The sequence below is a fragment of the Ambystoma mexicanum genome, chromosome 10 (assembly GCF_040938575.1).
Source record: "Ambystoma mexicanum isolate Mex_15411 chromosome 10, UKY_AmexF1_1, whole genome shotgun sequence".
NCBI classification, from domain to species: domain Eukaryota; kingdom Metazoa; phylum Chordata; class Amphibia; order Caudata; family Ambystomatidae; genus Ambystoma; species Ambystoma mexicanum.
The window spans coordinates 1,533,580,903-1,533,595,498 of record NC_090932.1 but is presented as its reverse complement, the minus strand read 5'-3'; the positions used below and the strand labels follow the sequence as shown (position 1 = coordinate 1,533,595,498).

The window sequence follows — 14,596 nt, the reverse complement described above, 5'->3', positions numbered from 1 at the left end:
AGCCTAGGCTGTTCATTAACACAAAAAACTTGCTTAAAAGGCGAGGGTTTTGGGACTAGTCAGTCAACCACGGGAAGAAACATCAGACTAAAACAGTGAAGAGAAGCTTGCTGCAACCTCCTGGACCTTCAATTCCTCGGTGAAGCCCTGCTGCTGTGCTGACTGCCTTTTTCACCTCGACAGAGAAGCTCAGATGGAACGACTTCTCCCCTTGGGTTAGTGGGACCAACTAACCCTGAGACGAACTCCACTCTGGCCCAATCCCTGACTTGCTATGCCTCTCCGTCGCTGCAGAAGCCCAATGCCAAGGGTTGAGTGTCCATAGTAGAGGGTAACGTCTGCCGGCCAAAGGCTCGAGGGGCCTCCCAAGGACACTTCAGAAGCAGGAAATCCTGATCCAGAGTCTAGGACTGAGGGAGCAAGGAAAGTCCAACCAGAGATTTGTTCTGCATCAGTGTTGTTTGCAAAGTGCAGAAGTGACACTAAATAGAAGAGAGCCCATAGCTGCCAACGACTTTCCGAGTACCGCCGCAGGAGCCCGCCAGACATCCTCCCTCTTGTCCCCACGACTGAGGCTCAGGAACCAGGGTATGCATAGCTGTAGCAAGACATTATCCATCTGGACCACTTTTCTTCTAACCAGAGGTTCTGTTTGGGCTTGGGGGTACTTAACTTCTTGCCTTAAGTCGTGCTGTCTCACTTGAGAAGTGCACTTGCTTAACTTTCTGAGGTGATTTCAACTCCCCTTCGCACAGGCCTAACAGTTTGTGTCTTCAGGTATTTTCTTTTGAACAGTCTGACTTTATGAAAGACTTTGATCCAAGGAGAGCATCAGAACTATTGACTTTGTCCGAAAAGCTTTGGCTTACCTGGCTCCCTAAAGGTGCTCTTCTAAATCCATTGACTTTTACATTGCTTGTCACTCCATAGGTTGTAGCTTGTCAAACACAGTTACTGCTGGTAAAGGCTTATCTAGACTTCATTGGAGGATTCAGTTGTCCTCACATTTTTGGAGAAACCTTTTTGCAACTCTGAATCTGCCAAGCATTGTACTGTAATATATAAATGCAAATACTATCCTTGTGATTGAAGTCGCCTCAGCTTGTTGATGAGGAGAGGAAATTACTGACTGGCCCATTGGTCAGTACTCACCCTCGAAAACTAGTAATGTATGATAGCTGCACCATGTGAGGACAGATTGCAGGATTCACATACTCCAGCAAGATTCAATAATCGGGACTCAGTAAATTGGCAAAGGAAAGTCTGTTTAATGATACATACATCAGCAGATGGAAATCAGCAGCATCACGCCCACCTGCCTCACCCCGACTTCCTCGAACCTTAGTCAAACAGCCTCTTTTATGGGCAAAATCCATCATCATTGACATCTAATTCTACAAAAAATCATCATGCAATATAATTGGTTGGGAAAGGTAACTTAAGTATAGGTGCTATATCTGTATATGGAAATAACGCAAGTGGATTGGATAACTCTTATCGGGTGGGCGTCTACTCCCTGCCCTCTACAACACACGTGATTAACATCACTACAACTACGACGTCTCATTGGTTACAGTGCCTATAGGACCCTAAATTACATGGTCCCTTGTGATTGGGCATGTTACACCCCTAAACATAAATCTCCATTTTAATTGACAGCATGCAGAGTAGACACCCAGGTGCCTAGTGTCCCAAGATTCACCCTTCCTCCGTTCCATCAATCAGTGTTTTAGGGCTATGTGTCAATTAGTTGGCTTGGTATGGCCTTGGATCTGTAGTCTCTTATCAGGAAAAATTATGGCACCCTCTGGTTCTGGATGACATCAGGCGGTGGTACATTTCCGCGCCTGTCTGGTCACGTGCTGGTCCACCGTGAGTCTGCTTCAGTTTCCAACCTTTTGTGCATTTAATTCTGTGTGCGCTTGGCCACCTGCATGTGCCTATCTTATCTTGACCTTCACGGGCGGGCTGGTATTCTCTGTAGTTGGAGTCTCGTGAGCTCATGCTCACCTCCCCTTCTCTGGTTGACCTCGATCTCCCCGGCATAAGCCTCTCTTTGTTGAGTTTAGATTCCGCTCCTTCTCTGATCTTTGCTGGGTTTCTAAACTCGGCCTGTCAGGCCTTTGGTCGCCTGGGTACATTTCTGCTTTCACTAAATGGAGTCGCACGTGTACATTGTGCAGTGTTGAGGTAGATATATGGTTGGCGCTTGCCGCTCTATTCTTCTACTAAGCATTGTAGGCAGTATCGATTTCTTAGCATCTTGCGTTTCAAGCTTATTTACACACATTCAACAGGGCGGTTGCTCCCATCTTGTCTCATCCATTCTCTTACGTTTTAACAGTGTCTCTCCCCTGCATCCATTATTATCCTTACAGTTACTAGTACTGGCATACGTGCTTTCAATAGCCAATTCCGTTTGTTCTCGGGGCTGCTCGGGCCCTTGGTTTATTTTCATTGCCTTCCATTAAGGCTTAAGGGGTCTCCTCGTGGACCGTGAGCAGGTATTCCTCACTTCGCATCAGTGGCTGGTAAGGCTGTCTGATAGGATACCGTGCTGCCAAGGGTTGTCGCGTTATGGCTGCTTCAACCGGTATTGATCTCCTTATGTACACTGGGCAGAGTCCCAGTGCGGCTCTCTATTGGTTCATTTGCTCCTCGTACGTCACATACTTCGGCGAGTATCTTACTGGCAACTTGCAATGGAGGGCAGGGGTGCAGGTCATATCTGGGACCTCCTCTACAAGCTGAATACTGCTGCTGGGACAGGCTTGCCTAGACCTCATTGGAGGAAAGCCTACAAAGTATATTGGTGTGATATAAAAATGCAAACACTATCTTTGTACTTGGAGTTGCCTCAGGGTGTGGAAAATTGTATTGTGTATCTCCAAATATTATTCACCAGCTTTGAGTCTGTGAAGTATTTCCAAAAGCTTACTTGAATTGTTACAACGAATTGCCTTTTCTAAATACATAATTAAAACTGATGTTAAATAATTATTTATAACTGAAACCTTAACTGTTATTTGGCTACTTGTATTGACGGATTGCATCTGACCAGCGCTACAGATCTCATGTACCCCTCTTGAGATAGGCCTGGCTGCTCAGTCACACTACCAACTTGTGTAGTACGGACCTATACCAAAGGTGGGTTACCTAATATCAAGCAGATAAGTCTATTGTAATCTCACACAGTGTGACTGCACCAATTCTTACCCAACAACCTTAATAGCTGTACATCCTCCCCTTGCCCCCGAAATTGAGTTGAGCAAAGCAAGTGGTGCTAAAAACACTTGTCTTACCTCCAAAGTCAGGTTGGGGTCCAAGACAAACCAAAATATCTGAGGGTTCCATTGATTTTCAAGGGAATCTGCAAATTAAATGTTTCGTAGCACTGAGTCTGCAATGAACATTAAGGTTATGGTTTTTGTTAGAGGAAAACAGCAGGAATATGTGCTCTACTTCTTTACGCTGTAACTTGGATATAACTTGCATCCCTTTTGCAGGTACTTATTTGGCCTTTGCAGATTTACCTTCTGTGTTTTATTTTCTTTTTCTAATGGACATAGCGTGACGGAGTGTTTTTTGATCTTGGAGTAGTCCATAAGATTCTTCTATTTTATTTGTCTGTTTTATTTATCCTATCCTCTCCCTCAGAATGGTCCAGAGCTGTTGCCCCGTGTTGATATGCTGCTTCTGCTGACCAGAGTTATTGGAACTGGTGCTCCACGCTTGCAGGTACGTTTGTTTGCATTCTGCTGTATGCGATTAAAAGTGAATGCAGTCAAATCTGCAGTGCTTGTATCCGTAAGATGCATGGAAGTTTAAAAACAAACATTTGTGTGATGGTTAGGTTGTGGTAATGGATCATTCTTGAGTGTCATTAGGATGTGGGTGCTAGGTTCATTGTCGTGGGATTTGTTAGTGAGTCTTCTACGCTTTTACAGTTCCTGTAATGGTTCAATAGGGGATTTTACCAAATCTCCTCTTGTGAGGGCTCTAGTAGATAAATCTATTGTATAGGCAGGGTTTCGTTTAAGGCGCCCCAACACTTTGAGGGGCTAGACCGCTCAGTCCAGGCTTTGCATAACGAAGGAGCTAGTGTAGTCATCTCGGTACAGTTGACTGGTATGTATGCCCAAAACAACGGCAAGCCCAATGCTCTATCAAATTTTGTTCATAAAATATATTTTACAGGTAAGTACTACATAAAATCAGCTGGCACCTTAGACTGTTTTGGGAGTCCTGTAGTCTCATTTTATGGGACGACTTCTTTTATTTTGTCACTTTTTATTTGTAGGGTTTTCTGATTTATATTGGGGGTTGGAAGGACCTCTGCTGAAGGTCACCTGCTGCTACATGTGAGGAAAGATTTTTTTTTTGTTGCCAACTTTCTGTTAAGTTTCCTATGGAACCCCATTCTTTTTGTGCTGTTTTTATCCTGTCCTGACTTTTCGAAGGGAAGTAAAGCCTTTGGCTTTACTCCCGTTTTCTTTTGCTCGTTGTTATGGTGTAACTGATTATATTCAGTACTTGGAAACTTAGTTTCCCGTTTTAATTCTTGTATATTTACATTGCACATAGGAGCTTTCAGTGCAGTGTGTTAGGGAGAATTCTCAGAAATGTGCTAATCCCCTCCACCTTAGAGACCCCCAGCAACTTTGCTGGATTTTGAGGACTTGCTGTTTTTAACCTGGGGAGTGCAACCATTTTCCCCACACACATGCATTTTAATTTGATTTTGTATACTGTTTCTTTTGGTTGTGGAGTCTGACAAACTCCATAGGCATCTTTTACATTCTGTCACACAGCACCTTCAGTACAGTGACACAGGGAAGTCTTTCAGATTTCCCAAAGGTTTAAACACCTATTACTGTTTCAAAGAGCAGTAAAGTGAAATAGACTTTACATGCATTTGTAACTTTCTAGACCCAGCACACACTATCTTACAATAGGGTGCTGGAGGGGTTACCTATTATCCCCTTTGTCTAGCTTCTGATGTAACATTTTTATGTTACCCTTTTCTCACTGAATGGCTGGTGGCAGTGGTTTCGTTTTAACTACCATGGTGTGCATTTACCGCGGGCTGCGTTCACAACTACAGTAAAGCACCCAAGGGTACCATTTTTGTAAAAATGTCCCCAGTCTTTTTTTTTTTTGCCATTTTTGTGGAAAGGTCCTTCTTGAGATTTACTATGCGCGCCAAACTAGGTTTGGTCCTATTGTTCGCTTTGCCTTTGGCGGGGTTCACAAATGAAGCCCGCCTCTGGCTCCAGGGTGTCTGAGGTAGGCAGGAAGTGGGGGAGGTGCCCGAAACGCCCTGTGCCTAGTCTCCTAGGAGACCCAAATGCACTCTGTGGTGATTGGTCGGCTGAGTGTCTGGCAAAGACAGCCACCCTGCTGGGTGACGGACAGCTGGGCTGGAATGAATGGAAGAGAACTGAATAAGAGTCTTTTGGCTTGGAAGGCAGTCGACCACTGGATGAAGGTTCTGAAGAAGGAACTTGAAGAGGACGCTTGCTGCAACTACTGGACCGTTGGTTTGCCTGGTGAAGCCCTGCTGCTGTGCCGAAACGCCAAGTTCGCATTGACAGAGAAGCCCCTACAAGGACGACTCCTCCCCTTGAGTTGGTGGGACCAATCAACTCCAAAGTAAGCCACCTGGACCTCCATCTCAGAGCTGGTTGAATTTCCACAGAGTTGCTGCTGGAAATCATATAGCCAGGGAGAGGAACACCAGATTGTGTGTATTGCTTTGAAGCTTGCCAAGAGCTCCAGGAAGATCCTCCGGACTCCCAGGAAGCAGGACTGACCAAGCCTGAACCCCCTCAACAGAGTGCGGGATCCCGAAAGCAAGGAAAGTCCACCTCGATGGCTGCGAACCGCAGTCTTGCTATTTGCGGTAGACGCGAGGAGCTGAAACACTGAACAGCCACTGAAAGTGAAGTTTGCTGGTTGCAAGTTCTGACTGTCCCAGTGCATTGCAGGAGTCCCCTGACGTCCTCCCTCTTGTCCCCACGACTGAGGCCCAGGAACAGTTAGATCTGCAGAGCTGCACAGGAACAGGAGTCATCTGCTGCATCTTTTCTTCATTTTGAAAGGTACTGTACAAATTCTAAGAACTTACCTCTTGCTGTATAGTTGCTTGCATCTTCTACTACTCACAAGTCTAATCAGCTTGTGGCTGTACAGTTGATTCTTCTTTTCTTCAAAGAATTCTAAAACATTGTGCAAAGAATTTTCCTATATAAGACATTTGCTGATTGACTTTGGCTTAACCTATTGTACTGAATGACTTTCTGGGAGTATCCAAAAGCATTTGCCTGCTTAAGACTATATGTGATATCTTGTATGTTCTAAATAATCTTTTCCTTTTGACTTATTACCATATGATTCTAAATGCAACAGTGATATATTAATATACCCAGCACCCTAACAATTGAGTCACCTGAGGGTGTAGATAGTGTCTGTGGTCCATTCCAATAGGGTATCTACTGATTTAGAGATATTAAGAGTGTGTATTTCATGAGGTGTATTCGAGTGTTACTATTATATTGCTCCATTCTGAAGGCGGCTTATTCTAACTGACTGATAAATTAATATTTGTTTATTCAAGAAACCTTGAGTGTAAGAGTTTATTTGGATAGTTGTAACTGTAAATCTCTGTGTAACTCCACTACAGCTCACATTGACCCCTCTTGAGCTGCTCAACACACTACCAAAACTGTGTAGCACAGGCTTATACCAAAGTTTGGGTTTCCTATACCTGTAGTCAGTCGTTTGTAGTGCTGCCAGAGGGTACTGCATGCAAACTTTGCCTAACACAGTGCAACAGGGATACTTTTGCATCACCCTAGCTTTTTACCCAATGGCTATTTGGTTACATTTGTGTCTAAAAACAAGCTTGCGGCAGCAGTTACATTTTTATCATTTTGGCTTTACTTTTGTTGTGCAAATTCGTAAGGTGTTTGGCTACTAAACTTGGCTCATGCCCTAAAATGGCCTTTGCAGATTTTTGCTTGTTCTTCGGCCATATTGTAATTTGGCATTCATCCTGCATTTTCAGATGAGGGAAGTACTTAAAAAGTCATGCACTTGCCCCAGAAAGCTGCTGCTTTCGTGGTTTAGTGCTACCTTTGTGTGCTCGTGGGCCAGTTGTTGGGTACGTTTTTCTAAAGTCCAACTGGGGTTAGACTTCATAAGACTTTTTGATTTAAACAGGTTTTTATTGGTTTTAGTGAACAAACACATGTATCAAGCAAATCTCTTATTCATTAGTGAGCATTTCAATTAACGGTTCCTAAACTAATTTGGTAAAACACGCAGGTTCCTTTTACTTCCCCCAAATCCCCTCCGCAATCTCCCTCCCCACGGTGTTGCCTGTCAAGTCAGTTAATTCTCCAATCGCATGTCAGGGCGGGGTCTGTTTTTGCAGTCGCACGGGACACATGTCCTAGCAACGCTCCTGGAGAAACCGGTTGAAACAATGATTGTGTAAGTGTGTTCCATGCCGTAATCTCCACATTTCTGTCAGAGGGTGTTGCGTAAGATTTTCACAGAACTGGTAAATCTTCCTGACCTGGGTCAACCCCAGACCTTTTTGCTTTACTAGTGGGATATTTTTCCTTAATACCTCAGTGAGTGGGAACCTTTTTTCCACACTCACCTAATCTAACTCTTTTTATGGGTGTCATTTTTCAGACTCGCCATAGTGTCTTTATAGTTACCCACTTATTGGCAATAAGTGCCTGTTGTTGCTGGGATGTCCTAGGGGGCTCCCCTTTTAACTTTCTTTTGCTAACCTTGAGAGAACTACAGTTCCCAAGAGTAGAAGGGATCTTTGGATCCCTTTCCCATTTTAAGTGAAACCAGCACCCCCCACCTTATGTGGAGTGCTGGGGAGATGAAATGTATCCCCTTTCACATTAAATCTGTAACAATTGGGTGGTGGCAGTGATCGCTTGTATTAATTTGGTGTACCTTTACCGCGGGCTGTGATCACGGCTGCAGTAAAGGCACCTAAGGGTGCTATTTTTACCAAAATGGCCCGTCTTCTTTTTTTTGCCATTTTTGTGTTTCTTGTCGTTTCTTGTTCCTTCCCCTTACATCCAGGGCGGGAAATTCCCTTGTGTGATTTTTATCTGCGGCGGAAGTCCCCTGGACTTCTACTTGGACAGGACCAAGGGCTTCTGCAAATCGGATGACCTGTTAGCCTGGTCTTGAGCCTCCAAAGGTAACTATCCAGGCTTCCAAGGCCTCCATATCCCGCTGGATGGTCTCTGCCATCAAAGAAGCGTACGAGGGACAGCACAAGCCACTTCCAGCCAACATGCATGCCCACGCAGTCAGGGCCAAGGCAACTTCCATCGCATTCCAGCGCCATGTCCTTTCTGCAAGCATTACTGTTTGGATGCCGGCTGTAGATCTGATGCGGCTTTCGGACAGGCGGTTCTCAGGAACTTAAGGAGGGTCTCCTCTCCACCCTGGGGCTATATTCAGTGGTAATCGCCCATGCAGTATGGAGGAAAGGTGACGGAACGTAAGAGTAATTATTAGTTACTCACCGTAGTGACTAACTTACTCTTTGTCCATAGTCCCCTTTCCTCCATACGTCCCACCAACCTCCCCCCTAATAATACTGGTGTCATTAGGCAATGTTAAATCTATTGTCAATGGAGACAGAGGTGTGGCGCCGGAGGAGAGAGTCAGGGTAGCGTAGGCTCCCTTGGCCCCGCTCTAAATGTAAAGGGGAAGAAGGTTTTTTTCTGGTGAAAAGTTACGTCTCCTGTCCCTTGGAAGGGACGCCCCATGCAGTATGGAGGAAAGGGGACTATGGACTAAGAGTGCGTTAGTCACTACGATGAGGAACTTATAATTTACTGAATGTAATCTGAAAGTAATCATTGGTTTTTACTCCCCAAGAATAGGTGTGACCTATACTGAATGTGTATGAAAAGGTTTGACTTCCCTGGACCTACTCTCTGGTGTTCCAAATAAGGTCTATACTTTGGTCTGTCTACCTTCAAGTATAGTGTTGTTTCTATAATTGCGATTTTAAATAATGTTAGTACTTGCTTACCCCTAGATTTATCTGGGCCTAATTGTATTTAAATAAATCCTTTATTTTTACAATACATAGTGTTTGTGTTTCTTTGGTCCATTTGTATTACAATTTCATTTGTACTGATTCTACTTCTATCTCTCCCTCCTAAGATGAGCCTGGCTGCTCTGCCTACGCTGCTGTCACAATCACAACTTAATGGAGGGGAAAAGAGATCGACACTCTGCCCCGAGCCACGGAAGCTGAATGAATTCGACCCTCCCACCGTGGTTGCCATAGGCGCCTGATTTATAAAACAGGTCGCCACGTGGCCGCCAATGGGAGGGAAGAGGGGTTAGGGAGAGGCTGTGGATAGGATGGGGAACGTTTAGGAACACCTTGATAGAGGGTAAGGAACTCCTAAATTAGATGGGAATGGGGAAGCACAGGGAAATACCCTACCCTGTAACATATAATACCTTCATTTGAAACACACTTGGTATCCTACAGGTAATTCAATAACATGAGTACTCCATAAATTCCTGCTCCTGCCTATGACTAAGTAGCACACCTTAATACGTGTACCACAATCTGATTACTCACAAGTGACACATATAGCAAGGAACGTGATGAAAACAAACAAAAGGGATTAATCCCAGCATGAATAGACAATTACCCATGGCCCCTTGGGCAGCATAAGCAGCATCCAAAATATAAACTGTGCCCCCAACTAGTTAGTCACACTAGTGGAGATTCTCTTCATTCCTACGAGTCAGCTAGGACCCCTGAGTCCATTTGGCCATGCAGTAGGCGTGGGTTTCCTTGCGCACAGCCATATACATTTGCTCACAAGAGTTTGTACGTGTAAGAATGCCACCACTTTTCAACATGTAACCTATGCACATCAACTTGGTTACATCCAGCCCTTCAATGTTTGCCCATTTACTTATCTTGAGTATGGGAGCCCCTCAGGACTTCCCAGACACTGAAATAATTGCAGTAATGCCACCCTTGACACCAATCCCTTCATAGATAATCACAGAACCTTTCCCAGTACTTATCTCGGGTCTGCGAGCCCCGCGGGACTTCCCAGACGAAGAACGAAATGATGTGAATCTTCTTTCAGCTCCTCTGCCCCTCCGGCTCCTCCAAATACTTGTTACAGTTGAGAATTCGTCCCGCGTTCCGTGTAGCTTTCCTCTGCGTGCGGCATGCATGCTTCCAAATGTCTTCCAAACAAAATAAGCCACACCTGCCACCCGCCGTTGCCTGCTAATAAGCTGTGCTTAATCAGAGACAGTTGGCAACGCGCACAGAACTCCCCAGCACGCTGAGGATGCTGGGAGCTGTAGTTTTCAGGTCCTCCCAACGCTTCTTTATGTTAAGAGGCAAAATTTAGCACTCCCAAGTCTCTGCCAGCCCTTATTCCTGACAGCTGCCATGTACTCTGGTGGTACAGTCTTGTACTAGGAGTGGAGTTTTGTACTGCCTCAGTTGAATGGTTTTACTAAGCCTTAGACTTCAGAAAAACTGTCCTAACAGAGGGGCTTAAATGTACTGCTCTCCTCTAGGCCATTGTCTCGGCCAGTGCCCATTTTTTGAGGTCTCACCACCAATCTTCTAAATGAGGGCCCCTAGAAGACTTCCATGTCATCGCTATACGTCGTTTGGCCAGTATAACATCTTAAAGGCATAACGTAGATGTTCTGGGCATATCGACAAAGCATGCAGGCCTTTCGTCGAGAGTGGGTGTATATTAAGGCTTTGTTTATACAATCTATCAGGTATCCCCACCCAGTACTGCAGTATACTTGGACAGGACCAGAACATGTGCAACAAACCAGCGTCCATGGCAGCACATCTAGGACACTGTTGAGCGGCAGTCCCTGGAACTTGGATATCCTGAGGGTATGCTCTATGCGTTACGTACAGTTGGATCAATTGCAATCTTGCATTCCCGGACACTTTCTTATGGTTCCGCAATATTTGTGCCCAGTGTGTGTCGGAGTGGAATTCCCAGGTCTTCCTCCCACCCGGACCTTATGGTTGCATCAGGGGGAGGCCTGCTCGCTAGGAGAAATCCATACAACCTAGAGATTGTGTGTGGGCCTTCAGCTATGTTGTACATTGTGTGAATTAAGGAAAGTGAATCTGCTGCCTCTACATACGCTGGCCATCTGCGTACAATCGAGGTTTATTTATAGTGCAGTTTAACAGGTACTGTCCATGCTGTAGTCTTGTGGTATTGGCTCACTCTAAGGGTGTGAAGGAGGGATCTGTAGTCGCCTATTGTGGCAATGCCCTTAGGTTCCCAGTGTGTACTGATTCCCAGAAACACCTGGGACGCCTCTGGGGCCAGAGGGATCTGTACTGAAAACGGTTCCTTCCGTTTAATTAATGCTAATGCCCTATCCCACAGCTGTATACCCAATGTCACAAGGTATGAGTAGTGGTTTAGCTGTGACAGCTTGCTCCACATTACCTTCAGAAACCCGTGTGGTGCTGCTGCTTTAAGAAGCTTGGTGTCTGGGATAGGTTTGTCCGCCAGCTATCTTGCCACAAATTACAACTGCCCTACAATGTAGAACAGCTCAAAATGCATACAGTCTTTGTAGTGAAGCTAATGCAATCCTACATCTACCATTGTGCCACAGGAATTCCCTACACAAGGAGTCTACAGCCTTAAAGATGGCCTTTGGTATATTGTATGGGATGTTTGTAAAGTAATGTAGAAGCCTAGGGAGGACAATCATTTTTTACAGTGCAGCTCTGCCCATTAATGAAAGGGGTAATTTGGTCCAGAAAGTCATGGAGTTCTTTATACTTTCCAGGACCCTCTGTGTATTGCCAGGTCGCGAAAAAATGTCTACCCTCAAGTAACGGAATGTGGTCGCACTCCACTTTAGGGCCAGCACTGGTAGGTTTGTTTGGATGCGTCTTAGCCAGTCCGGCCAATATTAACAGAACTTTTCCATACGAATTGTAATGTCCGAAACCTGAGCGCTGCTAGCTTGGACTTCAATTATAAATTCTAAATTAATTTCTGGGTTTTGCACATATATGAGCATGTAATCGGCATACATGGAGATCAGGTGATAAGTTCCTATGACCGGTATACCCGCTGCAATGTACTCTGATCGGAAGTATGTGGCCACCAGCTCCATCGCCAGAATATACAGCTGCAGGGACAGCGGGCAGCCCTGTCTAGTGCCTTTCTCTTGCACCCAGGGCTTAGAGAAGTGCCTGACTTTCCTGACTCTTGCCCCTTGATCCTTGTATATTATTTCCACCCATTGTAGATAATGAGGGCCGAAGCCTAACCTACGTAAAGTGTAGCCAGTCCCACTTAATGGAGTCAAGTGCTTTTATCGCGAGATCCGCAACAGCGCACAGTGTCTCCCAAGAGGCAGTGCTGTGCATGATATGATGTAATCGTCTTAGGTTCCAGGACATATTCTGCTCGGCACATATCCCATTTGATCAGGGTGTACCAGAGTTTACTTTTTTTTAGCCTATTTGCCAATGTTGCCGTCAGGATCTTGCTATCCTGGTTAATCATAGACCCGGGTCTATATGAGCTACATTCCTGTGGAGGCTTATTGGGTTTCAGCAGGGGTGCTATTGTTGATTCTCTCAGGCTGAGCGGAAGGAGGTTGGAGTCCTACGCCTCACTCGGGGCATTCACAGGATGGGGAGGGCTAATTCTGTAGCAAATCAGACCATTTGAGCCCAGGGCTTTACCTGTGGGTAGCGACCTTATTGTGTTTATGAATTTCTCGGCCGTGATGGGTGTGTCTAACTCACTGACCGCACTCTCATCCAATCTAGGGAGATTACTTTGTTTAATACCTCTTCCATGACCAGGTCATTAGACCTGGGCTTTTCTTTGTACAAACTGTGGTAGAAGTCATAAAAGACTGTTAATGCCCTCTTGGGTGTTACACGTGGTGCCCTGTGGTATCTGTATTGAGTAAATGGGTGTGCATTCCTCTTTCTTAGATAGCCATGCTAGTAATCTGCCAGGCTTGTCCCCTCAGCGTGCTGCCTCTCTACATATCTGGTATAGCTATGCTTCTCCAAACTTTCCCAGCAGCTCAGACATTATTGCCGCAAGGCAATTTCATTCACTTCCCTGTCCCCCACCCCTTCGCTGTGGGATTGTCAGTGCTTGCAATGCGTCATCAGCGTTGGACAATTCCCTATGAAGCATAGCTTGAATGCCCCTTGATGTGGTAATTGCGTTGCCTCGAACGACCACCTTTAGGGCTTCCCATAGTGTACCAGCTCCAGGTACACTGCCTTCATTGTGTTGAAAGTATTCCTTGATAGTCTCTCAATTGGTCTCAAAGCGAAGTTCTATAGGGCTTTGCTCCTCTATTTTCGTGTTGGGATTGGGGGCCTCGGAGGTGCGTACCACCACTGCAGTAGCAGAGAAACGTGGTCGCACAGAACCGTACTCTTATAATCTACTATCATGGTGTCTCCCATCAAATCCTTCCCCACAAAGAAATAATCGTACCTAGTGTGGACCTCGTTTGCAGAGGAGGCATGGGAATAACGCCTCAAGTTTGGGTGGAGCGCTCTCCAAATCTCAACCAATTCGAATGATGTTAGCAACTGTAGGGGCCTAGCAGGCGGGGAAGGTTTCAGAACTTTAGAGTCTGACCTGTCCATGAAAGGATTCAGGGCGCAATCTGTCACCCCCCATTTGACAGTACCATTTAAATAGGGCCAATTCGAAGGGATTGGTTCCTCCGACGTATTCCACATCTATGACAGTATCACCACAGATGTGCTGCTTCGGAAAATTGTCTGCGTCCTGCGTCGATGACGTCAATACGCTGTCCTCGAGGGCCTCCGTCGAGCCGACATCACTGGATTTTATAAGTAGGGCACATGACGCCCGTAGCCTCAGTTCTATTTTTTCCGCAAACGTTTTTGCTTCGGAGATCGCGGCGCGCCTTGGTTCTTCTGAGTTCTATCGGTTCTTCGAACCAGTTTGTTTGAAGATTTCCATGATGTGTTCGTCATCTTCTACCCCGCGGCCGGGTTTCAAGAAGTGTCGGGACTGCGGTTCCAAGATGTCGCTGACGGACCCGCACAGCGCCTGCCTCTGGTGCCTCGGTGAGGACCATGCCACGGACGTTTGTGAAGAGTGCCAGTCGTTGACATTGAAGGCCTTGTAGGAGCGTAAGAAGAAGCTTTCTGTAGGTAGGTGTCATGATCACTGGGGCTTTCCTTCAGAGATGTTCCTAGGTTCTTAGTGCAGCAGGGTAAATTCATGGGTTAAAGGTAAAAGAGGACATGGTGGTCAATAGTAGGACACTTCATTAGATTTCAACATGGCTGCCCACAAAATTCCTTGAAATGGAATGCGCAGTCTAGTGGCAATCACTCACACCTCACTGGGTATTTAAGCCCCTCCCCTGATTCGTTCCACGCTTCGCGTCTGAAATCTCTTCAGAGACGCTTAGCGCGGTCCGGAGCTCCTGCATAATTTCCTCAGCATTTTCCCTTCACAGTCCGTAGTGTTCTTCCCAGTCCTTGTACTTCCTT

At 45.7% G+C, this 14,596-nt stretch overlaps 1 protein-coding gene across 1 annotated transcript in view; it reads left to right on the top strand.

Annotated features, from left to right (window-relative positions):
* The window catches only part of GCN1 (GCN1 activator of EIF2AK4), a 1,783,851-nt gene that overhangs the window by 1,001,661 nt on the left and 767,594 nt on the right, over window positions 1-14,596 (top strand). Inside the window, exon 27 of the mRNA XM_069619734.1 lies at window positions 3,658-3,738. Coding sequence (XP_069475835.1) covers window positions 3,658-3,738 — 81 coding nt within the window. The remainder of the gene's footprint in view (window positions 1-3,657; window positions 3,739-14,596) is intronic.